A 24,632-nucleotide genomic window follows, 5' to 3' on the forward strand; every position below is an offset into this window, starting at 1 on the left:
TCATCTAAAGATAGAAGGCTATACAAATGCAGATTGGGCCGGAAATATCTCAGATAGAAAATCCACCTCGGGGTACTTTACATTTGTCGATGGGAATCTGGTCACGTGGAGGAGTAAAAAACAAAAGGTGGTGGCCCTATCAAGTGCTGAAGCTGAGTTTCGAGGAATGGCTAAAGGGCTTTGCGAGCTACTCTGGCTTAGAAGATTGATGACTGAAATTGGTTTCCCCCCAACCTCTGAAATGGACTTATTCTGTGATAACAAGGCTGCCATAGACATCTCTCAGAATTCCGTCCAACATGATCGAACAAAGCATGTGGAGGTGGACCAGCATTTCATCAAACAAAATATCGAAGATAGAATCATTCGATTTCCCTTTGTCAAGTCTGAAGACCAGTTAGTTGGCAAATATACTTACAAAAGCTGTATTCAGTAAAAACTTCTACAATTCACTTGGCAAGTTGGGCATCCAAGATTTGTACGCACCAACGTGAGGGGGAGTATTGCCGTGAGCTTTAAACTAGGAGAATATCCCTTAATTCAGGGATAATTCTTATCATAATAGCTTGTGTGTAACTAGGAGAGGTGTATATATATAACTCATTCTTTGCAAAGGAAAAAGATAAGAAGAAAAAGAATGAATCAGAGTAGTTTCTCCTTCTACTCGAGTTATCAGTTCTATCAACCGGACAACCACCCTCTTCTGCAATAACTTGAACACTTATGGGAAACACCAGTGCAGTGCTGCACACAGCCCTAAGACCGTTGATTAAAACGAAATGAAGTGAAAGCTAAGAGGTTAGGTTAACACTTAACATGGGTTAAATAGACTACAATTAAACGCGAAGGAGTTTAAGTTCGGATTAAGACAGATTTAGGGAAAGCGTTACAGTAAGATTTAGTTAATTAATTACAAGAATATATACAAAGATTAAGATGTAATACCTACTGAAAAGAACACATGCATGCAAGGAGATTCTACGATAGCAAATTAAATAAAGTTGAGTGAGAGAGAGAGAAATAATTGAAAGATGGTTCCGGAGAATTAAAGTCAGTTGGAAAGCTTCTACCAGACGAAATGAACCAAGCTCAAGGTTGTTCAAACTTGATACAGTACTACTACAATTCCCCTGATCGATCCAACAATCCTCTCTTGATACTCTGCCATATTTGATCTTCTTCTTCTTCTTGATCCATGTGCAGGATGCTGTTAAATAATCCAGTTATAACATACCATGGACTATGGGTCTCGCGGAGCCCAACTTTTTATAAATTATATAATGCAAGCCCAAACCCAGCAAAACCTGACAAAAGTCCTATACTATACATTGGTAAACAGAAAAACTAGTAGAGTTTTACAATTTTGTGGTGGAAAACTGGAACTGAAGATTTTTTCTCTTCTCCCTTCCAACAAAAAGCCCACTATGTCATGTGGAAGACAAAATTCGCCACTCAGTCATTGGTCAAGTCCAATATGTTACCTTACCGGGTCAGGGTCAGGGTGGCATTCGACCCGATCTAGGATCTAAGGTCTAAACTCTAAACCCGCTCTAGTCAATGCAATTCTTGATCTTGGGCCCGGTTGCCGGTTGTCGTGATAAAACCCTGCCTAAACCCCCTCCTGAGCGCTGAAGCCACAGCCCTTCCAAGCTTGGCCTCCATTGCTGTCTCTTCCCGTCTTCTATCGGTCAGTTGACTGCGCTAACAGCAATCAGCAGCCCAGGCAGGAAGAGCTTAGTCTGAACCACCACACTACCTCTTTCCCCTTAATGTGCATACTCCACCCCTCAGCAGCCCTCCTGCCTCTGTTCTGTTGCCCTAAAATCGTTCCATAGGAGTTCCAAGTAGAGCAAAACCTGGTTTATCGTTATTCTTCTCCATTGCTCCCCTGTTTTGGATTTTAAAGAATGGCATCCCACATAGGTGTTGTTCCTCCTCCTATGACACCCGCTAAGGGAAATGAGCCCAAGACTGCGGAGAAAATCGACTATTTGAATCTTCCTTGCCCCATACCTTACGAAGAAATCCATCGGGAAGCTTTGAGTGAGTGTTTCTTAATATAATACTATATCTCCTTTTCTCTTTCTGTTGCAAATTTACTTGTTCTCATTAAAGTCCAAGTGAGTTTATTGTGGTTATTATGATATTATCTGCCCTTAGGTTTTTCTTATCTTTTTTTTTTTTTGGTTTCAATTTAAGTTATTTAAGTGTGAATTGGATGGTAAATAGATGAAATAACGGAAATAGTTCTTTGGTTTCATGTCCACGAATTCTGACTTATGTTGAACGGTTTTGATTTTCATTCGTTTTGAATAAAATGGTGCTTCTAATGAATCCAAAACTTAGGAAGGTTGATATGAATATTGGTGTATTACGAATTAATATCTACTGGTCTAATGCGATGGGCACGGTACTGTATTACAGAAGCAGACCAGCTTGACAAATGTTTACCAGACAAAAAAAGGAAGCGGAAACAAATACTTGCCCTTTTTTATTGTAGGGTCAATTTGTAGACTGCAGAAATAATGGAGCTTAATGGAAGCCTCATTTGATTGCATAGAAGGAGTCTTATAAAACGCATTTTTTTGATATAAAATGTCTAATATATTTTATGACTACTAGGTAATAAACTATCAAATCAGAAACTTAATATCTGAAGCAGAGGTAAATGCCTACTGCCTATGTTTTTAGCTTTGATTGAATCTACTTCCTCTGTGCTAATAACTGCACATATACATAGACATGTATATGTACATACATGAACCATAATGCAGATAATGATTTCTCATGTGATCTCATGAGTCAACAAGCAAACTGGCAACAGTGCTGGCACCCCTTTGTTGCCAGGGGCAGAGCTAGGTATTTTCACTTGCTGGTGCCTTTGGGTGTGGTTGGAAGAGTTGAAAATTTTTATCATGAATTGGAAGATCTCCCATAGGAGAATATTTTTGTTATCGGTTCCATTGGACAATATTTTTACAATATGATATCATGTGTTCCTTCTCTAAATATACTTCTGTGTTTCAGTTGATTCAATTGATGCAGAAGTGAAAGGCAGAAAGGAAAGTTGGATCCATTCCTTACTAGATTTGTATGGTCTATCCAGAATGGCTCTTATTTATTTATTTTTACCGCTCTGTCTGGGAGCTCTTATGATGAACGAGCAATCAGATTCACAAATCCATTTGAATCTGGCTCAATTCCATGTCCCTTTGAAAATCCCCAGCAAGTCCAAACCTGATTAATTGTTGAATTGAGCCTAAGGGCCATAACAGTAAACTTATTCTAGCAAGCCCAAGAAGTTGGTTGCCAACTCATGTAGGTCTCATGTGATTTTTCAAATAGTAAAGATTTTTTTAAAGAAAGATGATATTATACGAAAGATTTTCCCAGTATAATTTGATTGGATCACCAAGATTTGATTTGATTCCACTTGTTTTCTTAATATTTGAGCACTTTTAAGTCCTGTCCAGCTTCTTTTGTTGGGTATACTTAAACTAAGCCTCAAAGAAGCAAGACGAGGGTGTCTAATTCCAGTTTGATACTGATCTTTCTCAACCCATCATTCCTTTTATCTCATCCGCTTGGTCATTTGGTTTGGTTTGCATGTGAGAACTTATTGTTGCAAATTACGGCCTTAAAACCCCAATTCAATCGCACCACAGGCCTTTGTTTTCCTTTAGATATTCATAGAAGCCTAATCTTTGATTTCTATAGAAGACTTTTGGCCATTTTTTTTTTACAGGTCCAGCATTATTGAGGTAACACATGTTCATTCCACTCAGTTTAATTAACAGATAGGGACATTCTGGATAAGCCATGGATTTTGCTAACCCAACTCAAGTTGGTAATGTACCCAATATAATTTTACTCTTTCCAAGCAATGTTAGTCATGGAAAGCTTCATTTTCTTGTTGTAGAAAAGACCAGATAAATGACCATAAAAAAGGGACCAGATAAACATGGCAGTCTGGCAGGGGTTGTTGGGTTGAAACTTGCCCCTGTGAGTAACTGAGCCTGGGATGTCATACTTGGAGTCCTGTTGGGCCACCAAATATACCACCAAGTCTAAGATTTCTAGGTTGTTGAAATTGCTTTCCTCATTTGGAAAGTCCATGTGTTCTACTCTTCAAAGACGCATTAAGTTGGCTATTTGTTTGGTTTCCCATACTGATATCAGCTTATGTAGTTGACTTTTAGTTTTACATTTAAGATAAAAAATAGCTAGAGCACAGATCTTTCTTTTTACATGTGGTAAAAAGATGTGTTGTGATACTTGGCACATGAGAAATGGGTGTCATGGTTGACATCCCAGTAGCATCTCCTTGCTAGATGGATCAATAAGAAAATCTGTTCTGCTGTACGAAAAGGTATCAATAAAGATCACCAAGAATCAACAGTAATTATATCTATTTGTTGTCATACATGTAATACACTTACAACATGCTACTGAAAGCCATGGTCTGGGATTCTGGGGCCACAGAATTTGTAGAATATTCTAGCACCTGTCTCCTCATGCATGCTTATTATCAGACAAAAATTATATTGATAATTTGATACCATTCAAAAGCTCCAAGGTTGAAGAGTGTATAGATTATATTAGATGAGAGTAGTGTGTATGGTGGTTATATGTACATATTCACAAAAAGATAGTTTGATTCTAATTTGAAGAGAGATTCTGGAATGTAACGCAGCAAAGTCTCTTCTCAGCCCCGCCTATCTGAAAATCACTCTTTCCACCTTGCCCACCAACTATTCAAAAGAAAGGAGTTTGTTTTCAAAAATCCTCCTGTTCCTTTCCTTCCATATACTTCTGCAAACAGCAAAGCGCACCATAGACCACAAATGCTTTCCTCTTCTACAGGACACAGCTTTCTGCCAAGAATCGAACAGACTTTGAACTCTGTCTGACTTCACCCAGCAGGCCCCAAAAAACCTAACAAGATGCATCCATATCTTATAAGAAAAAGGGCAATGAATCAGCAAATGGTTCACTTATTCACCTGCTTCTCCACAAACCCCATTATCCCTAACCAATAGGCAGTCTACTGTGGGAACCTTCTCAAGAATAGCAGTCCAAACAAAGAAGGCCGTCTTGAATGGGACGCCAGCTCTCCATATCCATTTCCACTGCACCATTGGAGAGTCAGGTGCCTCTAGAGGTGTAAATCGGGTTGTGCTGCCCACGGCCCGGCACGGCCTGACCCGACTTTGGACTGGCCCGACACAATGGTCTATGCTGTGTTGGGCCTAGGGTTTTAGGTTTGCGGGCCGGGCCGGCATGACATGACCAAGCGGGTCGTGCTGCCCGCGGCCTGCGTGCTGGCACGGCCCAGCCTGTGGCCCGGCCCGACATGGCCCATTTATACTATTTACATATATAATATATTATATATTTTATATATTTATATATATTTATATATAATATATTATATAAATTATCATTATATAATATTATATAGTATATAATATATTAATAAAATAAACAATTTTTTTCAATTTTATTATACTAATTTATTTAATTATTGTATATATAAGTAATTGTATACATCAAAATTCATATAAAATTAAAATTTTAAGTTTTTTTTCAATTTTTTTTAAATAAATAGGCAAAAATAGCTTTGGCCCGGTCCATGGCCCAGCTTGGGCTAAGGCTTGGCCCATGGGCCAGCCCGGTCCGCGGCACAACATGGCACGGAACGGGCCCATACAGGCTTGGGCCATGGGTTGTGCTGGGCCAACCCCCAAACTTTTCACTGGGGAGGGTGGCATGACCCGTGACGGTCTGCGGGCCAGCACGACATGACCCGCACTTTGCGCGGGCCGCCTGTGTACACCTCTAGGTGCCTCTAAAAGGGTGTGAACACCCCACCTTTGGATCCATACCACCATCATACTTTTTTGGGTCTTGGCTTTTAATGATTATATTACCTTTCAAAAAAAATAAAGAAGTTCCAAGGTTGATGCATAAATAAGAAGGTTAAGTGTCCTTGGAGCATGTTGAGTTTTGGTGTTTGCCCCCTCCCCTATTAGGTAGGACCGCCCAGTAGTTGGGTCTTGAACTGTTCAATATGTATAACACACAAGTAACTAGGGACCTAGACTGCATTTATGTGTTTTGTTGCCTTTGATCTAGGGAGTTCTACTTTTTTTTTTTGATCAGCAACACAGAAAAAATTCATTACTTAGAGAATCAAGTACAACAAGAAGTTATGACAGACAAGCATTCCACTTTGTCCACTGAATACATCACAGCCCCAAACAAACCCAAAAACAATCCCTTTAATTACAACACAGCCCAAAAAGTAACCCGACAGAAACATCGTACTAACTAGAATATAGCCCAAAACATAGATTCTCTCTTAACTCCTTGCTTAGCTAGATCATCAGCTGATCTTCTAATCCATTTTATTTGAATAACCATGTCTTTAGAAGCCTGTTTGAAGTGCCTGAACTCATTCCTTAACTGCCAAAATTTTCCCTCCCGTTTCTTCAGCCAGTTTACCACAGTTTTTGAGTCCCGGGAGTTCTACTTACAATGTTAAGCACATTATATGTTACATAAATATCAAACTAAACATACACTAAATTCATAATTTATAGAGTATCCAACATGCATGGAACTCTGCTTTAGCTGTCAAATTTGGGAGCCCCTAAGCAGGATCTCTCTACCCTCTATTATGGTAGATGTATAGGCTTTGGAGCAATTATTCCCTGTTTCCTTTTTTTTTTGGCTTCTAATGGTTTAATTACATTTTCCTATTCAAAAGAGATTCTCGTTTTCTATTTTCTTCTGGTGTCTAAATGTATTGGTTGACTCCTTAACAAGATCTGGGGCTGTAAGGATCAGTTGGTTTGGGGTTGACCAGGGCCGGGAATCAATTTGTAACTTTTTTCCTTTCCTTTTTGATTGTATTCATAATCTTCTGGCCTGCTGCCTGTTTGGGCAGTTAGGAGTTTTTATTGAAATGATGTGGCTGTTATTTATCCCCCAAAAAAATCTTATGGTAATGAGCACCTATGGTAGTGAAGCCTTTAAGCAGTACAGTCTGAAAATCTTGTCAATCATGTTTTGAAATATGGTTATTGGGTTCCATTTGACGTGTTTGACAGTGTCCTTAAAGCCGGAACTTTTTGAGGGAATGCGCTTTGATTTCACCAAGGGGCTCAACCAGAAATTCTCCCTCAGTCATAGGTAAATTTCTCCCTTCCACCCGAGGGAGGGGGGTTGAGATCAGTATATGTCATTTTTATTTTACTTTTCTCTTTTTGTTTTGAGTAATTATTTGCTTCTGATCTATCTATCAGTGTGTTCATGGGGCCTATGGAGGTTCCTTCACAAGCTTCCGAAACCATCAAAATCCCTACTGCACATTATGAATTTGGCGCTAATTTTCTGGACCCAAAGGTGGGCATCTGTAACCACATTTATTTTCTCAATGGCTTTTTATAGCTTTTAGCCAATTAAAACAGGTATATGTTTCTTGGATCTTTGGTTTAACTTTGTGGAGTCAATTGGTGTCTTACAGTTAATGCTCTTTGGGAGGATATTGACTGATGGGAGGCTTAATGCAAGAGTGAAGTGTGATTTGACTGATAATCTTATCTTGAAGGCGAATTCTCAGGTCTTTGACGTTTACTTCTAAATTTTTTATATATGGATACCTTTTTTTTATTTTGATTTGTGGATGTCATGTTATGAGTGTCTTTTAGATAGAGTTATTCTTGATATTAATAACTTGCATGTATTTTATACAGCTCACAAGTGAGCCACATATGTCACATGGTATGGTCAATTTTGATTACAAGGTCAGGCACCCTTACTTTTTAACTCCCCTTTTTCTGTTGTACTTTCTCTGTGTGTATGTATTTATGTATTTATATATATCCATTAATTTTCTAAAAAAATTTAGATTCTGAATGCAATTTCCTAGTTTAGTTGTTTTCTCATGAATCAATATGTCTGCATCATATATTGTTGCTTTTCCTGCATATCTATCTTTCTTTTGACTATTATTTTCCCTAAGCATCTATCATGTTCATACAAATGGTGTTCCCATGTCATGAAAGATTCAGTTATTCATTTTGATTATCAGGATGAAGAAAATGCTTTAGATCTGCTGAAATGATTATAAGATTGCTTTTATTGCTAATGCCATTTCATTTTTCACAAGTTTGAATGTTTCCTTTCATTCTTTATAGGGTAAAGATTTCAGGATTCAGTTTCAACTGGGGAATGGTGCCTTATTTGGTGCGAGTTACATACAGGTAGCATATATTTCTCAAAATGTATTTTATATGCATTATGCCATCAATGTGATTTTTTTTTTATTATCGCCTAGAGTACTGCGCTCCTTTTTGAAGCATTTCTCCTTGAGGCTTTTCTTTTCCTTCAATAATAAATCTCTCTTTTATCAAAAAAACTATACTATATAAGTAGGTATCATCTTTAGAGAAAGCCAATGACTGGTTGACTGGACTTTCTTAGTCGAAGCTATGGAAAATTATGGGTTTGGGGAAAGATGGTATAATTGGGTAAGTGGGTGCTTGAAATTGAGTCACTATACCATTTTGGTCAATGGGGTAGTGAGGGATTTCTTCCTGGCATACAAATGATTAAGGCAGGGGGGTCCTTTGTCTCCTTTTCAAGGTGGATAGGGAGGAGGAGACCAGGGGCTGGAAGGTTGGTAGAAATAACATCTGTCACCCACCTTCAATTTGTAGATGACATTATTATTTTTTGTGAAGGAGAGCACAGGATGGTAAGGAATTTAAAGGAGCTGGTGAAGAAATTTGAAGGTGTCTCAAATTTGAAAATCAGTCTTGAAAAGTGCTGCATTTATGGGGTCAATATGGAGAAAAGGGAAGTAGAATTTATAGCACAGTGTTTAGAGTGGTCCACATCTATTTGGCGTTTGACTTTTTGGGCCTTCTCCTAGGTGCAAATCCCATGAAATGTAGGTTTTGAACCCAATCCTAGAGAGGTGTGCGAAGAGACTAGCAGTGCGAAAGAGGAATTGCAACTTGATGGGAGGTAGAGTTTAACAAGCCTACCAGTAAATAATAGGTACACGTACATCACATATCCACTGGTAAATCAAATCATAGATGCCTTTTTTAATATTTTTAACATGTTTACCTTTATCCATTATGACATCTTTTGCTTTTTGGCTCCTTGTTTTTGAATTAAGTTTGTGATGCGTTCAGATTTCAGGATAAATTGATAAAACACATTATTATTTGTCTTCTGCTCTTAGTCTGTATCATGGATTTTAGTGTGTTTGATCTCCTTTCTAAGTATGTCTAGGATTGTTATTCTATCAGTTTTCTCTTTCAGCTGATCATACTAATTTTAAATTACACTTATTGTTCTGCAGAGTGTTACTCCACATTTGTCTTTGGGTAGTGAAGTGTTTTGGGCTGGTCAGCATCGGAAGTCTGGAATTGGTTTAGCTGCTCGATACAACACAGATAAGATGGTATATCTACTAGTTTCTTATCGTGTATCAAATTCTCAAACCCTTGTGTTCTTTCATCTTTAACAAGGGCTCTACCTCCCTCCCAAAGGAAAATGCTGCAACAAATAGTGCATCAATAAATATAATCCGTGATATACAAATAAACCTTTTTTTTGATGAATATATATTAATAAACTTTTTGTTAGCTTCTTTTTTTCTTTTAATATAGTGCTATTGATTCAATGGGGCTTTTGGTTCTGAAAATGTGCTTCAGTTTACTGCACTAACAGTCGAATGTTTTTTCTGATGGTGTATGCCTTGTTTGGACATAAGAATTCATTTTTTTCAACTTGATTTATTGCCTTTTCTTTGATTACTTAGTGTAATACTTATTGTTGTAACAAAATAGTAATTCCTATCTAGATTTCCTAAAAATTTTGATGAAATCAAATCTTGTAGGGTTTTCAAAATCCACTTTTTTTTGTACTGAGATGTTGAATCACTTAATCTCCCACCCCGACCCCCTTTGGCATCAAGTGGCAGCCTCCTAATTATATCTTGAGCTTGTTTGCGGAAGTTTCTTTATATCCAACACCTGGAGAGATAGAATCTGTTTTGGAGTTACATTAAGAATGTTGTCCTGTGATACATTTGGGAGTCAAGGAATTCAAGGATCTTCACTAACAGGACCTGGTTGTCACATATTTCTATTGATCTCTTTACCATCAGAGCTGCTCATTGGATTCTGATGGAGGATGAATTTAAAAGTACTCTGCTGTGTGCAGTGAATATAGGATAGCAGATTATTGTGAGCTCTTTGATTTGTAAATGATGTGCCACACTAATATGGCCCCTTCTGATTGAGTTGTCTGATTCAATTTGAACCTTGCATCTTTTTGGGAATCTCGGGCATTCAGGAATTAAAGGTGTATTTAGGGGCCATGCATAGGATTGTTTATGGTGTTCTTAAGGTCTATTGGTCATAGTGAATTGATTTGAGCAGAGACAATGGTATTTCTTATGGGTCTTGGGTTGATGTTTTACTAGGTTTTGAGTGTCTTTTGGTGGAGGTCGACTCTGAGGTTGTCTACTTGTAGAAGGATTGATGATAGACGGTTCTAATGAACAATGGAAGTTAAGACACCATCAAGTATTCTAGAACTTTGGCTTTCTAGAAAGAACATCTCATTCAGATGGATTTCAAGGTTCATTGCAAATCTCACTAGTGCGGTGCTAGAGAGGTTGGATTTTTCTTGGGCAACTTATTAGGGTTTTCTTTCTTTGTTTTTCATTGTTTTTTCCAACTTTGTATCTCTTTGGAAGGCTTCTTGTTTGCATCCTTGTCTTGGGGTTGTGACACTGCTTTCTACTGCTATATGCAGAACCACAGATTATCTTTCATTTGGAGTTAAGAGATTCATTACTGCTGACCAATAATAAATAAAAATTGAAACGGTATCTTTACAACTATTTATGTTTCTATGAGATTTCCTAATGTTGTCAAGTAGAGAGCTTTCTGCAATAACATAGTAATAAGCATGGAATGAGAAGAGAAACTCCCTAAAAAATTGATTTGGCCTTTTTACAGTGTCTGATTTCCACCATTATAGAACCATATAATGGTGTCAGAATCTTAGATTTTTGAGATAATTCGCGATTTGAATCATGAATCCCAAGAGTTTCAATTTGAATCTCATGTCTGAATCCCCTTCTGCAAAAATCATACGTGTTTTTCTTTGAATTCTACTATTTGGTTCATGAATCTTATGATTTATGTGATTTATGTGATCCCAATAAATTCAATTAAGAAGTAATTCCCTACTTGTAGCAAACTAGATAGGTTTTCTTTTCTTTAGGCTAGGAGGAAGCTTGGAGGAGGATGATAGCTAGATAAACCTGGCAATTGGGTTGGGTCAAGACGCTTTGGGTTGGGTTATTTCTGGTTGGGCCAGCAAATGCTAGACCCTAACCCTAAATGTTTGGGTTAGGGTTTACCCACGGGTCAATTTGGCTCATCCAAAAAAATAACTGAAATTTTAAAAAATAAAGAAAAAAGTACAAGCAAATGTCAAAATTAAAGGAATTAACCGTAAAATTCTAAAAATAAAATAAAAACTTGAACATTTAACAATTCAATTCAAAGAGCAAACATTAAATAGTAAAGGTTAAAGGGTGGAAATCTCTAACAATACATAAATAGTCCCAAATCCCAATTAGACCTAACATTCGGGTTAGCGGGTTGACCCATGACCCAACCCAGTTTTTTTCGGGTTGGGTCGGATCGGGTCATTCTCAACTTCAAGTAGCTAAAATATGAGACCCTAACCCTGTTTTTTTGGGTTGGGTTCGCGGGTTGGGTCAACTTTTTGCCAGGTCTGTAGCTAGAGCCTTAACAAGACCTACTTCAGATCATTGTCCAATTAGACTATCCCAAGAAAGGATGGGAGGAGGTCTGTCCCCATTTGGATTTGAGAATATGTGGTTACTTCACCCTGAGTTTGTACCAAAAGTGAAAGAATGATGGGAGGATAAGGAGGAGTTTAGGTGGTACAAGTTTTACGAGAAATCACAAAGGCTGAAATCTAGGATTAAGGATTGGAATAAATTGGATTTTGGGAGGATAAAGGAAAGAAAGGACTAGATAGTACACAAGATTGAGGAGATTGATGGGCTTGAAGGGGAAAGAAGACTTTTAGGGGAAGAACATGATGAAAGATGGAGGCCAAAATGGGATTTGGAAGAGATTTTGAGGAAAGAGGATATTAGTTGGAGACAAAAATCTAAATGAATGAAGTTAAGGGAAGGTGATGGGAATACATGTTTTTTCCACATGGTTGGAAATAGGAAAAGGAAAAATTTTATTTTCCAGTTGGAGCGGAATGAACAAATTTTGACAAGGAAGGACTATATAGCACGAGCATTTGTAGACCACTTCAAAACTATCTATGCTAGCACAGGCAGACAAAGAGAAAGTTTAGTAGACTATGAATGGAGGGTGGGCTCTAGGGAGGTGCTGGATGTATTGGAAAAAATCTTTGGGATGCAGGAGGTAAGGGATGTAATTTTTTCCATGGAGAGATCGAAAGCACTGGGTCTAGATGGGCTCACAATGGCTTTTTATCAAGACTATTGGGAGATTATTGGTGCTGATCTTTTGGAGGTGTTTGTTGAATTCTTGGAGGGGCAAGTTTAACTTGAAAGCAAATGCAACTTTTGTTGCTTTGATCTCCAAGAAGGTGGATTCAAACCACCCAAAGGATTTTAGACCTATAAACCTTGTGGGAAGCTCGTATAAAATCATTTCTATGGTGTTGGCTGAGAGGATTAAAAAAGTCCATTGTTGATCTCTCCAAGGTGCTTTTGTTTTCAGGAGACAAATAATAGATCACATCCTCATTGGAAGTTTTGAGATCTAGGGGTTTTGGAGTGAGATAGTGTAAGTGGCTAAAGGGTTTTATTTCCTTTGATCACTATTCCGCTTTGGTCAATGGAGTATCTAGGGACTTTTTAGGCTAGAAGGGGTCTTTGACAAGGAGATCCTCTATCCCCTTTCCTTGTCAACTTTGTTGCCAATATCTTGAGTGATTTGATTTCAAGGGCTAATGCTAATAATCTAATAAGAGTCTAGAGAGTTGGGAGGGAAGTTATGGTGGTTAGTGGGAGCAAATAAAGAAGAAGAAGAAGAGATGGAAAACCTTGCTAGGCTATTGGGTTGTGAGGTAGGGGGTTGGTCGTTACATTACTTGGGATTACCTTTTGTGGGGGAACCCAAACTCTAAAAGCTTTGGTGTCCAATGTTGGAAAGATTTTCAAAGTGGCTAGCAGGGTGGAAGAGAAATTACATCTCTTTAGGGGCAAGAATTACCTTAATAAAGTCTACTCTATCTAACTTGCTTGTCTATTTGTTATCTACATTCAAAATCCCTAGTAAAGTAGCTAATCAGTTGGAGAAATTAATGGGGGATTTCTTGTGGGAGCTAAGGGATACAAAGAAAGATCATCTGGTGAAGTGGGAGGTGGTCTCTAGAAGTAGGGATAGTGGGGGTCTAGGAATAGGAAATATTAGGCCCAGAAACATTTGTTGGGTAAATGGTTGTGGAGATTGCTTTTGGAACAAGATAAGTTGTGGTACAAAGTGATTATCAGTATTCATGGCCAGTGTTTTAAAAGTGCAAGGCGCAAAAAAGGTGCAGGGGTCAATTTGCGCCTGAGGCGCAAGGCGTAAGGTGAGGTGCACGCCTTTTTGATTCAAGGCACAAAAATAAAAAAAAATGATAAAAAATAAAAAAAAATGTCAGAAAATTAAAAAAAATGCCAAAAAATTCAAAAAAAAAAATTCAACAAATATTAAACATAATATTAATAAAAAATATAAACTAAAATTTTAAAATAATATTTTAAAAAACCTATTATCTAAAATTAAAATACATAAACATAAGATGTTAAGCATATTCAAATGGGAATTTAAAAACAAAATCAAACATATAAAACATTTTCAAGCATGTAAAACCTCTAATTTCTTTTTTCACTCAATTGCAGTACTTCACATAGCTAATGTAATGTAAAACATGTTACATTCCTGATTCTACGAGCCGGCTTTGTGCCATGCCCCTCGAGGCAAGCCCAAACAAGTCCATGTTAGGTCTTAAATTCTTAGTTTTCACACAAAAAATAATGATTTTATAGTTTTAATTGCTTTTAAAGAAGACATTTTATTAGGATGAATGAATGAACAACATTACCAAATTGGGGTTCACTACCCATTTAGAAGCCCACACAACATATTTGTTTCACCATCTTCTATGCCATAAATATCTTCCCCCTTTTGAATGATTTCTCAAGGAATCCCCATAATCATTGTCTGTTAAAGATAAATCAACTCGGTGATTTTCATATCATTGGCCACCAACTTGGTATTTCTGTAGTTTTTTGTCCCTCTTTTTCTTATAAACCTTCTTGGAGACAATGCCAAAAGATCTTTAAAACTTGGACGGTTCTTTGGTTCTTCTGCCCTGTAAAATATATGGTAGTAGTAGATTCCTTCTCTTTCTCCCCTGACTCCTTATCCTCATTTCTATTAAGCAAAGATGTATTCTTTTGTATAACAAACCTTCTTCAGCCCAGCTCCATCCCCACTCTACAAACTTGAATTTCAACACAACTTTTATTCTGTAAATCCAACCCTTCGACTGTTCCTTCCTCTTTATGACCCTGAGACTCCTGCTCTTTCACAATATTGTAATCATCATTGCCAGTCACTTTCTCACCTCTCTAAATCTCTACAATAATTCCTATCAAATATAATTACACCATCAAGAAGATGATGTAGTGTTTGATGAGTCTTTTGCAGTTAAGAGTTTGGTTGATTTGGATACAGTGGTTAACAAAGAGGTGGAAGTCAGCAAAACATTGGTTTTTTTCTTCCTTTCTTTTTTTCCTTTCTGGAGTAAGGAATTCACAAGAAAGGCATTTAGAGAGCTGGAGGAGAAAAGTCATGACTCGTGACGAAGAAAACTTAAAGAATGTTGAAGCTGGTTTTCATTTAGGGTGCTCTAGTGAACTTCAGTTCATTTTCAGACACAGAAGATGTGGATAAAGAGGATGATGAGAAGGGGGAAGAGCAGATCATTGAGAAGAATGTGGTGCTGGAGCTGGAGAGAATCAATGCAAGTCCTAAGAAGTTTAAGGATCTTAAGAAAATTCCCAATGTGTAAGGCACTTCAGGAGGCAGATATTCAAAAGAAATTCCCAATGCGCAAGGCACTTCAGGAGGCAGAAAAATATTCAAAAGGTGCAGGTTTCTAAAGTTTTTGCAAGGCTGAAAGGGGGCTTTCTTGGTGTGGGCCCTCTCAAAAAGGTGAAGAAATCTAAAAAGTGTTCCAAGAGTAGTGAGGTTCCTGCTCAAGCAGTTAAAAGAGTTAAATAATGGGTCTGGGTTTCTTTTGTGTTGGACCATTGTCTCTTTGGAGCTAGGTTTCTTTCAGTTTATTGGGGTGTGGCTGTTGTTTTTGTAAGGTTTGATGGGGGCAGGTCCGGCTGGATGATTGTCTTAAATTTTATGGTTGGGAGATTAGGTTGTTTGTAGTAGTAGGTGGAATATGTGCTTGAAGTTTTGAGTTTGTTGAAGGTTTTGTTGTCTTTCTTCTATCGGGTAGCTTCTGGTCTGGTCACCTTTCTTGTAATTTCTTTCTTTTTTTTCCTTTTATAAATTTTTATTTTATCTTCAGAAAAAAAGAGAAAAACATAATTGCACTATCAGCCTCATTTTGTGTTCCTCCAACCTGATCAAGATCTTGTAGTCTTCTGCACTTCTCCCTCTCTTTTCTTTTCAGATCTACAAATGCCTTTTTTTTGCCAACTCTTCTCTTCCCAGGAAAATAATTCCCAATGCTTTACTGGTTGGTACTTCCTTTCAACTGCTTTATCGATCTTCAAATGCCATTGCATTTTGTATTTTTATTATCTCATTGTTAATAGTAGCTTTAATCCTCCAACTGGTAGTGGTAGTGTGGTGCTTTCAGTTTCTATTTGGTACATGGCTTGATGTAACAAATGATGGCTGATGACTGATAAAATTTGTTTTCAACTAAAAATCATGTGATTATTTTACACTTGGATATTGATAAAAAAAAATTATTTTACACTTGGAAAGGATCTGATTTGCTTCCTGCAGGTTGCTACAGGGCAAGTTGCCAGTACTGGAATGGTTGCTCTCAGCTATGTTCAGAAGGTATCTGAGAAGGTAGGGTTGCCTTTTGATAGAAGTTATAGTACCTATTTTTATAGATGTGCTTTGTGTGTTGTCTTATATTGTTATTTGTAATGTAGGTTTCTCTAGCATCAGATTTCATGTATAACTACATGTCACGAGATGTAACAGCAAGTTTTGGTTATGATTACGTCCTCCGACAGGTAAATTTATTATATGACACCCACATCTAAGAGATCAATTCATTCTTGCAAATTGTCTTCTGATATTTTCTGCTTTGTTCAGATTGCCTCACTATATGACCTGACAGACAGATCCTCTCCCAATTACTTGTATATAATATGGTTTAGTATTTGGTGCCTAAACAATTGAAGTAACTGCAAAGGGATTCTTTTCTAGAAAACTGTTATTGTTGTAATGTTATTTTTGTGCTAGTCAATTTATCCTTCATTTTCTTACAAATGATTTTGAAAATGAATAAAGAAGTTCAATAGACAGTCATCTCTTCTATAAAAGTTGTCTTGTCCATTTCTTATGAAAAAAAAGTCTTGTCCATTTGAGACTATTGAAAAAGGACACATACAAGCCTTTTCTCCTTCAATTCCATAATTCCTTTTATGTCCATCCCTTTCTACATTTGTCCTTCTTTCAGGTTGTTTCATGTTGCCATTAACAGAGATTATACTCAGTCTTTCATTGTAATGGTCACGGTCTTCATTATCTTTGAACAAGCCAAAGCCAAAGTTCTGGAAATTACTGTTTGGAGAGCTAAAGGAAATTTCTCTGTAGCACCTGCATATTACTATTAATCTCTGATAAATAATAAATCTTTTCTAATGTGATTTTTAGTTATCACAGTGCTTATTTTATCCTTCTCAATAATTTACTTCCTGCATGTCCCTTGTGGGTTACATTAATTTTTGTTTGGTTTGAATGCATGAATACTCAAAACATCTATTAAAAAGGAAAAAAATGGTTTTATATGTTTCTATGTTTTTAAAGCTTGAATTTTCTGCAGTGTCGTCTGAGGGGGAAGATAGATTCTAATGGTTGCACTGCTGCTTTTCTGGAAGAGAGATTGAACATGGGTCTCAATTTTATTCTTTCTGCTGAGGTGAGTATGGATGTTTGCCATGTAGTACTTTTCTTGGTTAAATTCTTCTTTGCCAACTACTAATGGATTCAGAAATCTGGTTAGAACTTAGACTCTCCTCAGATGAAAAAAGGGGCTTCTGTATTTCCTACCTGTATTGTAAATCAAGGCTCAGTTTGGAAGGAATAACAAATACAAAAATGTATAGTGCAAGACCTTGTATTTTGTATGTATTTGCACTGTACATATTTGTATTTGTAATCTATCCAAACTGAGCCCAAGGTTCAAAATATCGATACGATACGCCTGATACAAGGCATATTGCATCAGTTTTCAGGGTCACTGATATGCTATTTTAGTGGAGTTAGGTGATTTCAATCTTTTTTTTTTAAACATTAAAAGGTGATATGGCAGGACCCATGTGAAAGTATAGAACCAAGATCATAGTTGTCAAGGCAACGACTAGGTGACAAGCGCCCTTGGAGGCTTGCCTCATCTAATCGCCAAGTAGTTTTGTACATTGTGTTATAAATATAAAATACTTCTGTATTCTTAATTTTTTGAGTTTATAATTCTAGAAAATAGACTTTATTAAACTAAAATATTCATTTTGTGTGTTTATATACTAATTTCTTTTTATTATTTTGTTACTAGCGGAGTGCCCCTGCGTTGCAGGGGTTGATAAGAACACACAACCCATTTAATAATTTTATTCATATGGGCAGATTTAATGTTAACTATTTGAATAAATGAAGCAAATTAATTTAGTGTTACTTAATTAGTTAATTTAGTTAATTTAACTTAATTAAATAACTATTGGCAAATCAATTAATTATTAATTTAGTTAATATAATTAAATACTTAAATTACATTAATTACTCAAATTTTAAAACAAATAATTTTACAATTACAAATAATAACTTTAAAATAATTAATAAAATCTTAAAAAATACATTTAACTAAGACATTTTAACAAGTGCATACTATTAGAGGCGTTGGGGGAATATGGGGGAGGGATGGAGGAAGCGGTTGAATTCTTGGAGAGAGAGATTGAGAGAAGAGGAAATGTTTTAAAACATCAGTTTGCTTTCGTTTCATGGATTTCAATTGAGATGTTAAATAGGTGTAGATGAAAAGGCCTAGCTTGGCCAAAAAATTCTAGGCTTGGTCCTAAGTTTTGTCTTTACACTTGGTTTGGGCCTGGCCCTACAAATTTTTAGCCCAAGCTTTGGCCCAATACTTTAGACCAGCCCGAGCTCACATTAGACTCACAAATTTCCAATTCAATGTATATAATTTTAGAATTTTTTTTTATCAGCAAAGGAGAATTTTATTTGAAATTAGAGTTAAAAAGTTTTACAACTGTTTATGGGGTTAGAGCTCCCACACTATTACATATTTCTGTCCCTCTTTACAATGCAGCCCAAAACAATTGGTGCCTCAAAGCCTCTTGTTTAGCAAGATAACCAGCTAACCCATTTGCACTCCTTCTAACCCATTTAAATTCAGCCTCTACCTCCCTTGCCACATTTTCCACTTCCCTTATCACTTGTTTGAAAGTCTACGGAGTAGTTCTATTGTTTTTAGCCCAAGAGATGATCACCTTGGAGTTCCCTTCAACCTCAACATGCCTCATTCCTAGTTGCGTAGCTATCTTCAATCCTTGTAGCAATGTCATTAACTCAGCTTTTAGAGAATTGCCCATGCCGATAGGTCCAAAGAACAATGCTAATATTCTCCTTTCAGAATTTCTGATTACTCCACCGATACCTGACAGTCCCTGATTCCCAAAGGAGCTTTCATCAAAATTCAGTTTAATCTTGTCACCATTTGGAGGTTTCCATCAAAATTCCATCCTTATCTCTCTTTCACTCTTGAAGATTGCGCTACTTTTGTCCAGGATCTTATAATGTCTGTGACTAAGAACTCTTGAAAGATATGTAAAGATCTTATTCAATGAGCTACTTTAACTTTAATTGTGTCGATTACCTCCTTCCTTGTTCTACTCTTATCCAAAAATATTCTGTTATTCATTTCTTCCCATATTACCCAACAAACAACTGCCTTTGTAGTTTTCCACATAACCTTCATTTTCTTTGATTGCCTCAAAAAGTTTCTGTTGAAAAGTCCTATCACATCTTGAAGGGGAACCCACCTGCAACCAAAGAGAAGACAAAAAAGAATCCCAAATGTGATGCACAGAGGAACAAGATAATAATAGATGTGTCAAGGTCTCACCACTTTCCTTACAAAGGGAGCACATGTGAGGAGAAAGACAAGCAAAAGGCCTTCTTCTCTACAACATATCGCAAGTTCTAACTTTGCTAAGGAAAATTTCCCAACAAAAGGCTTGAATTTTTTGGGGAATAGGCTTACTCCAAATTTCTTTTACAGGGAAGTCCCCAACCGGGTTACTAGGAGGAGGAACAAGAGAAGAGGCCATCTAAGGAGCCTTTCCAAATTCTAGAATCTTCCAAGGATGGGTCCAAATGAACTTGTCCTAACAGATCCAGTAAGTGGACTAAAGAGGCACATTCATTTTCCCCGAGGCCCCTCCTAAAACCCAGATTCCAATTGACCCATTTGGGCCAGGATTACCCAAAATGCTTACTGTTTCTCCTTTGAAGTTTGACAAAGTGTAAAGGTCAGGGAAGAGATCTTTGAGTGGACTATCTCCTATATAATTTTAGAATTTAGACCCGGCTCCAAATTAATTCGTGACTGGGTGGAACCGGCTTTGACCCGACAAGAATTGGGACAATAAATCATGAACCGAAAACCAAACTGACCCAATCGGTTTGGGCCCATCAGGTTCAACTCGACCCATTGACTAGGGACGCAGATGGATCGGATTGGATTTGAATAAGGGGTATATCCAAATCCGATCCGACACTATTAATTGTAGATCCAATCCGAAGATCCGATTGGAAATGATAAAACATGGGTCTGAATTTGAATTCGATGAGGAAGTTATATTTTCGAATCTGATCCAATCCGATTTGATTTTTTAAAAATTAATAAATTATTAAAATATAACAATTTAAATAAAGAAAAACAAAACTACAAGTATTTTTTCAACTATTTTCATCATATATACATGTTTTTTTATAAAAAATAAATAATATAACAAATTTACAAAAATGCAATATAAATAATATATTTATAATTCATGACTGGGTGGAACAGGCTCCGACCCGACAAGAATCGGGGCAATATATCAGGAACCAAATCCAATTTGACCCAATTGGTTTGGGTTCATCAGGTCCAACCCGAACCATTGACAACCTTAGAGAGAGAGAGAGAGGTAATAAATGAAAAGTATAAAGAGTAATAACAATTTTGTAGCAATATTGTAATTACATGTTGATGGCAGTGTTGTAATTACATGAAAACTTAATGCCATATGCATAACTAAAAAAGAGACAATGATTGCTTTCAATGGCACTTTTGTAATTAATAGAAAATTCAAGGAGATAAATAATGGCACTTTTGTAATTAGTAGAAAATTCAAGGAAATAAATAATGGCACTTTTGTAATTAGCAAATGCTTATAAATATCACACATTGGTTTTTACACGAGAGTTAAAGAAAAATGGTGGTTCAATAAAGTGAGATTGGGTTTTACACTTTGGTTTTTAGACATGCATCTCCCATTGGATTTTACATTTAACATTGGGGTTTACACTTTGGTTTTTACACATATGTCTCCCATTGGGTTTTACATTTAAATTTTCACACGTGTTGGGCATGTGAAGGCGAACGGAAAAGAGCCCAAAGATTCTCTCTCTCTCTATATGTGTGTGTGTGTGTGTGATTTGCTATGGTTTAATCAACACAAACATTGCTAAATGGTGTGTTTTCTTCTTCTTCTTTTCCTATAACAAAATAGGGGTTCAACCCCCATATTTTTTGAATTTTCTTTTCTTTCTTCTTTTCCTTATAAACATGTTGATTTTCTATATTTCAACATGAAGTTTATACTTGTGAAAAATATGGATAATTATTAAGGAAATGTGGTTATGGAACCTAAGGAACTACCCTAGGTATATGCTTTTTACTTAAAAAGTCCATCGCTTAGGTGGGCACCTAGGCAACTAGGTGACAAAGTGCTCCCTTGTTGTCTAGCCTCACCTTGGCGCCTTGAAAACTATGACCAAGATGTTAAAAAAAGGTGTTTCCGTCAACTGAAACTCTTGATACACAATTTGCACATCGAGAGTATGATACTTTGAACAATGCTGTAAATGTGAAACATTTGCAGTGGTCCTAGAATCTGTGCAACTCTTTAGAAAAGGGGAACACAAAAAAAGGAAAAAGCTATTTTATTATTGGCTCCATTTCTCTGTTTTAGGTGGTTTTAGAATTATATGTTGTAAGAGTGAAAAATGCTGCTAGAAGGCAAGATGCCATCCTGGGCCTTCGCTACAACCAAGGTTTTAGAAGACTAAAGGTGGAGGCAAGGTAGTTGGGTGCCGAAGAGGTGAGGTGTAAGCCTTGAGGCATAAACTTCAAAGTATAAATATAATTTTTTAATTTTATGTATATAAATATAATGTTCGTACGCATGTATGTATATAGAGACAATTTATTTCATTTTATAGCCAACTTATATATTTTCTTTTTATTACATACATATTCTTTTTAATATGAGCCTTGTGTTTTTATTTTATGTTTATAACTCTGTTTATCTAAATTAGTTAATATATACATTTATACTAAATAAAATTACCCATTTATTTAATTTACCTAAATTAATCACATATATATTATCCATTTATATGTATATATATTTCCTTATATATTTTCAAATATATTTTTTCTTTCATAGTTAATATATATATATTTAATTTTATTAAATTATGTTCTTTTTAATGTTACTTTTTTGAATTTTATTTTATATTTATAGCCCTTTTTTACTAAATAAAAATACTTTTACCTAATTTATATATTTTTAGATCTTTTTTCAATATAATATAATTTATAAACGATGAAGAATTAAAGCTATAAAAGGTGGGTTCTGTTGGTACAAGGGTATTTTTGTTCATTATAATTAGATTTGGGAAAAATAAACCCTATTCTAACATGTACATTTAGTAAGAGAAAAACAAATGACAATTTTCATTTAAGGGAAGTATTATGTGAAAATTGTTAGTATAGATTGGTTTATTTTATTTATAAATAACTAAATAATTATTTTTCTTAAAATTTAAAAAGTATTATAACTAATTCGTAATATTTTTTTTTCAGTTTTAATGCTTTTTATACGAGGCTTATGCCTGACCAATTTGAGGTCCATGGTGGTGAGGCGTAAATGCCTTGCCTCAGGTGCCTTGCCCCTCTACTAAGAGGCTACCACCTCTATTTTTGAGAGGTGTATACCTCAACGACTCGCCTCAGTGCCTTCTAACACTGGCTACAACCAGCAAGCTAACTGGGTGAAAAATCTTGATTAGATCTGATAGGGGTAGGGGTGAATTTCCATTGGAGATGTGTATCTGGCTTAATTGAGCCATATTTGGATTAAGTTGGAATATTGATCTGATCCATTGAGAGTTCTAGAACCCAGAAGTTCATATATTCTTTAATTGACAATTTGTGGTTTTGTCTACAAGGGTATTATAGTTTTTACAAGGCAGAAGTTATTTGCTTCTTGGAGCCAGGGCGTGGCCCTTTGCTTTGTAGCTTTTACGTAACTGTGTTACACTTTCCTGTCTGCAGATTGATCATTGGAAGAAAGACTACAAATTCGGATTTGGCTTGACAGTAGGAGAATAGATTAAAAGGCCTGTCGTCCACTTACATGGGTTTATTGTTTCTCAACATGCTCATATTTTAACCTGCATTGCCTTGTTCGTCAGTTCTATTTGCACTCATTTTTTTCAGCATCTTAATTAGTTTTGGATGGGAGTGTCGATTTCTTCTTTTTGTTCAAAAAAAGAAAAAGAATCTCAGTTATATTTTGTACCGAGTCGGCTGAATTACATCAAGAACATATATCTCCCTTTGGTTGTCATTATAGATAATCTTGGAATTCAAGGTTGGGATTTTTGATCTAGGGCTGAGAAAGAATTTAGTTCAAATAATGCAAGGTCAAGATGTTTGGCCCCTATTGATTTTGTTTCACTGTTCTATCATTGAACTGTATGATAAAGCAACTGAGTCTTTCTAGTAATTCTGGCAGCCTTTGCTCTGGCTTTCACTTTGCAGGAACGAAAACCGACTGAGCACGTTATATCGCACTGACTGTATTACTGTCCTTAGTATGGTTTTATAACAGCTCTGATGAGTAATGACAAAGGCACCTTCTTTGGCCGGTAAGTTAAAACTGGATGATGCCGGATCACTGTCTGCTACTAAATGAAAGAAGAAATAAAGTGAAAGATAAAATAACTGCCATAAGAAAATTTATGGAGGTAGAAATACAAGGACAAAATCCTAATGAATATGGATTTCCGGTGTCAGCCCGTTCATCTGATGTTAGAACCCCCACTGTCACGAGTCATTGAGCATAAAATTGACCTCTGTATTGTGCTACAGGCACCTTGCGTATTTCAACAGTGTAGTAAATTCTATCTAACTCCATGTTGCCTGAACTGGTAAAGGGAGCTTTTGCTATTCTGAATTTAAAGCAGGTAAGTCAGGTACCTAAAAGTATTTTTTAGATGGTTTCGATTTTGCAGGGCCATGTGTCAAGCTTCTCCAAGCTTTCTTTTTCTTTTTCTCTGTTTGTTTATTTTATTATAAATCTTTTTCTATTCTGGGTCTGACCTTGTACATGCCTTCAAGCAGTCAGCTTTGTTTATTCTTTGCAGAGTGATCGGTCTGTAGTTAGACAAACTAACAGATTAAGACTAATGTTATAAACCAACAATACTGCAAATTGAAGATAGATTAGCGATGGATTCAATGGGGCCGAAAGGCGGGAAGGTGTTCCAACTTCCAACTACCCAGAAGGAAAATCAAGTGTACGACCAAACTAAAGGGCAACGATACTTTTCCGACCGTAATAACACCATACCTATTGACGTAGTGGCATATATCCCCCTTACATGGAGCCTGGTTGCTACAGGTTCAGGATGTACATGGCTTCAGTTGCGCAGGGCTTTTTTAACAGCATAGCTGAACAGCTAATAAATATGTGTCCTATACGACTCTACCCAACTTAAAATCATGAAATGGAAATTCGGAACTGATTTGGGCACCTTCCGTTTTTCACAAACCAAATATGCCCATAACCCATTCCCCAGTGAAAAAACATGAAATGCCCCTTTTTAAAATGAAGATATAATTGAGCTAATGCGTAAGGATATTTTTCTTTTCTTGCAAAATAAGTCCTTTTTGTCATGCACTAATTCCATTTTCACAGCTACATT

At 36.4% G+C, this 24,632-nt stretch overlaps 1 protein-coding gene across 4 annotated transcripts; it reads left to right on the forward strand.

Moving 5' to 3' along the window:
- The first annotated feature begins 1,623 nt into the window (after window positions 1-1,623).
- On the forward strand, window positions 1,624-24,139 carry LOC104597888 (mitochondrial import receptor subunit TOM40-1-like). 4 transcript variants are annotated; one of them, XR_016085536.1, is made up of 13 exons: window positions 1,628-2,043; window positions 7,113-7,194; window positions 7,308-7,407; window positions 7,529-7,624; window positions 7,758-7,808; window positions 8,202-8,267; window positions 9,377-9,478; window positions 16,131-16,199; window positions 16,286-16,369; window positions 17,185-17,280; window positions 22,978-23,042; window positions 23,467-23,573; window positions 23,797-24,139. XR_016085536.1 is itself a non-coding variant. In XM_088903253.1 (12 exons), exons 1-11 carry the CDS (start codon window positions 1,908-1,910, stop codon window positions 23,032-23,034), a joined length of 939 nt encoding a protein of 312 aa, XP_088759379.1. In that variant the 5' UTR covers window positions 1,628-1,907; the 3' UTR covers window positions 23,035-23,042; window positions 23,467-23,910. The 4 variants fall into 4 exon arrangements, 2 of the variants coding, with proteins under 2 accessions (XP_010257961.1, XP_088759379.1); XR_735271.3 differs by lacking the exon at window positions 22,978-23,042; XM_088903253.1 differs by having other exon boundaries at window positions 23,467-23,910.
- The last annotated feature ends 493 nt before the right edge of the window (window positions 24,140-24,632 follow it).

Source organism: Nelumbo nucifera, chromosome 4 (genome assembly GCF_055504915.1).
Source record: "Nelumbo nucifera cultivar China Antique chromosome 4, China Antique-T2T, whole genome shotgun sequence".
Taxonomy (NCBI): domain Eukaryota; kingdom Viridiplantae; phylum Streptophyta; class Magnoliopsida; order Proteales; family Nelumbonaceae; genus Nelumbo; species Nelumbo nucifera.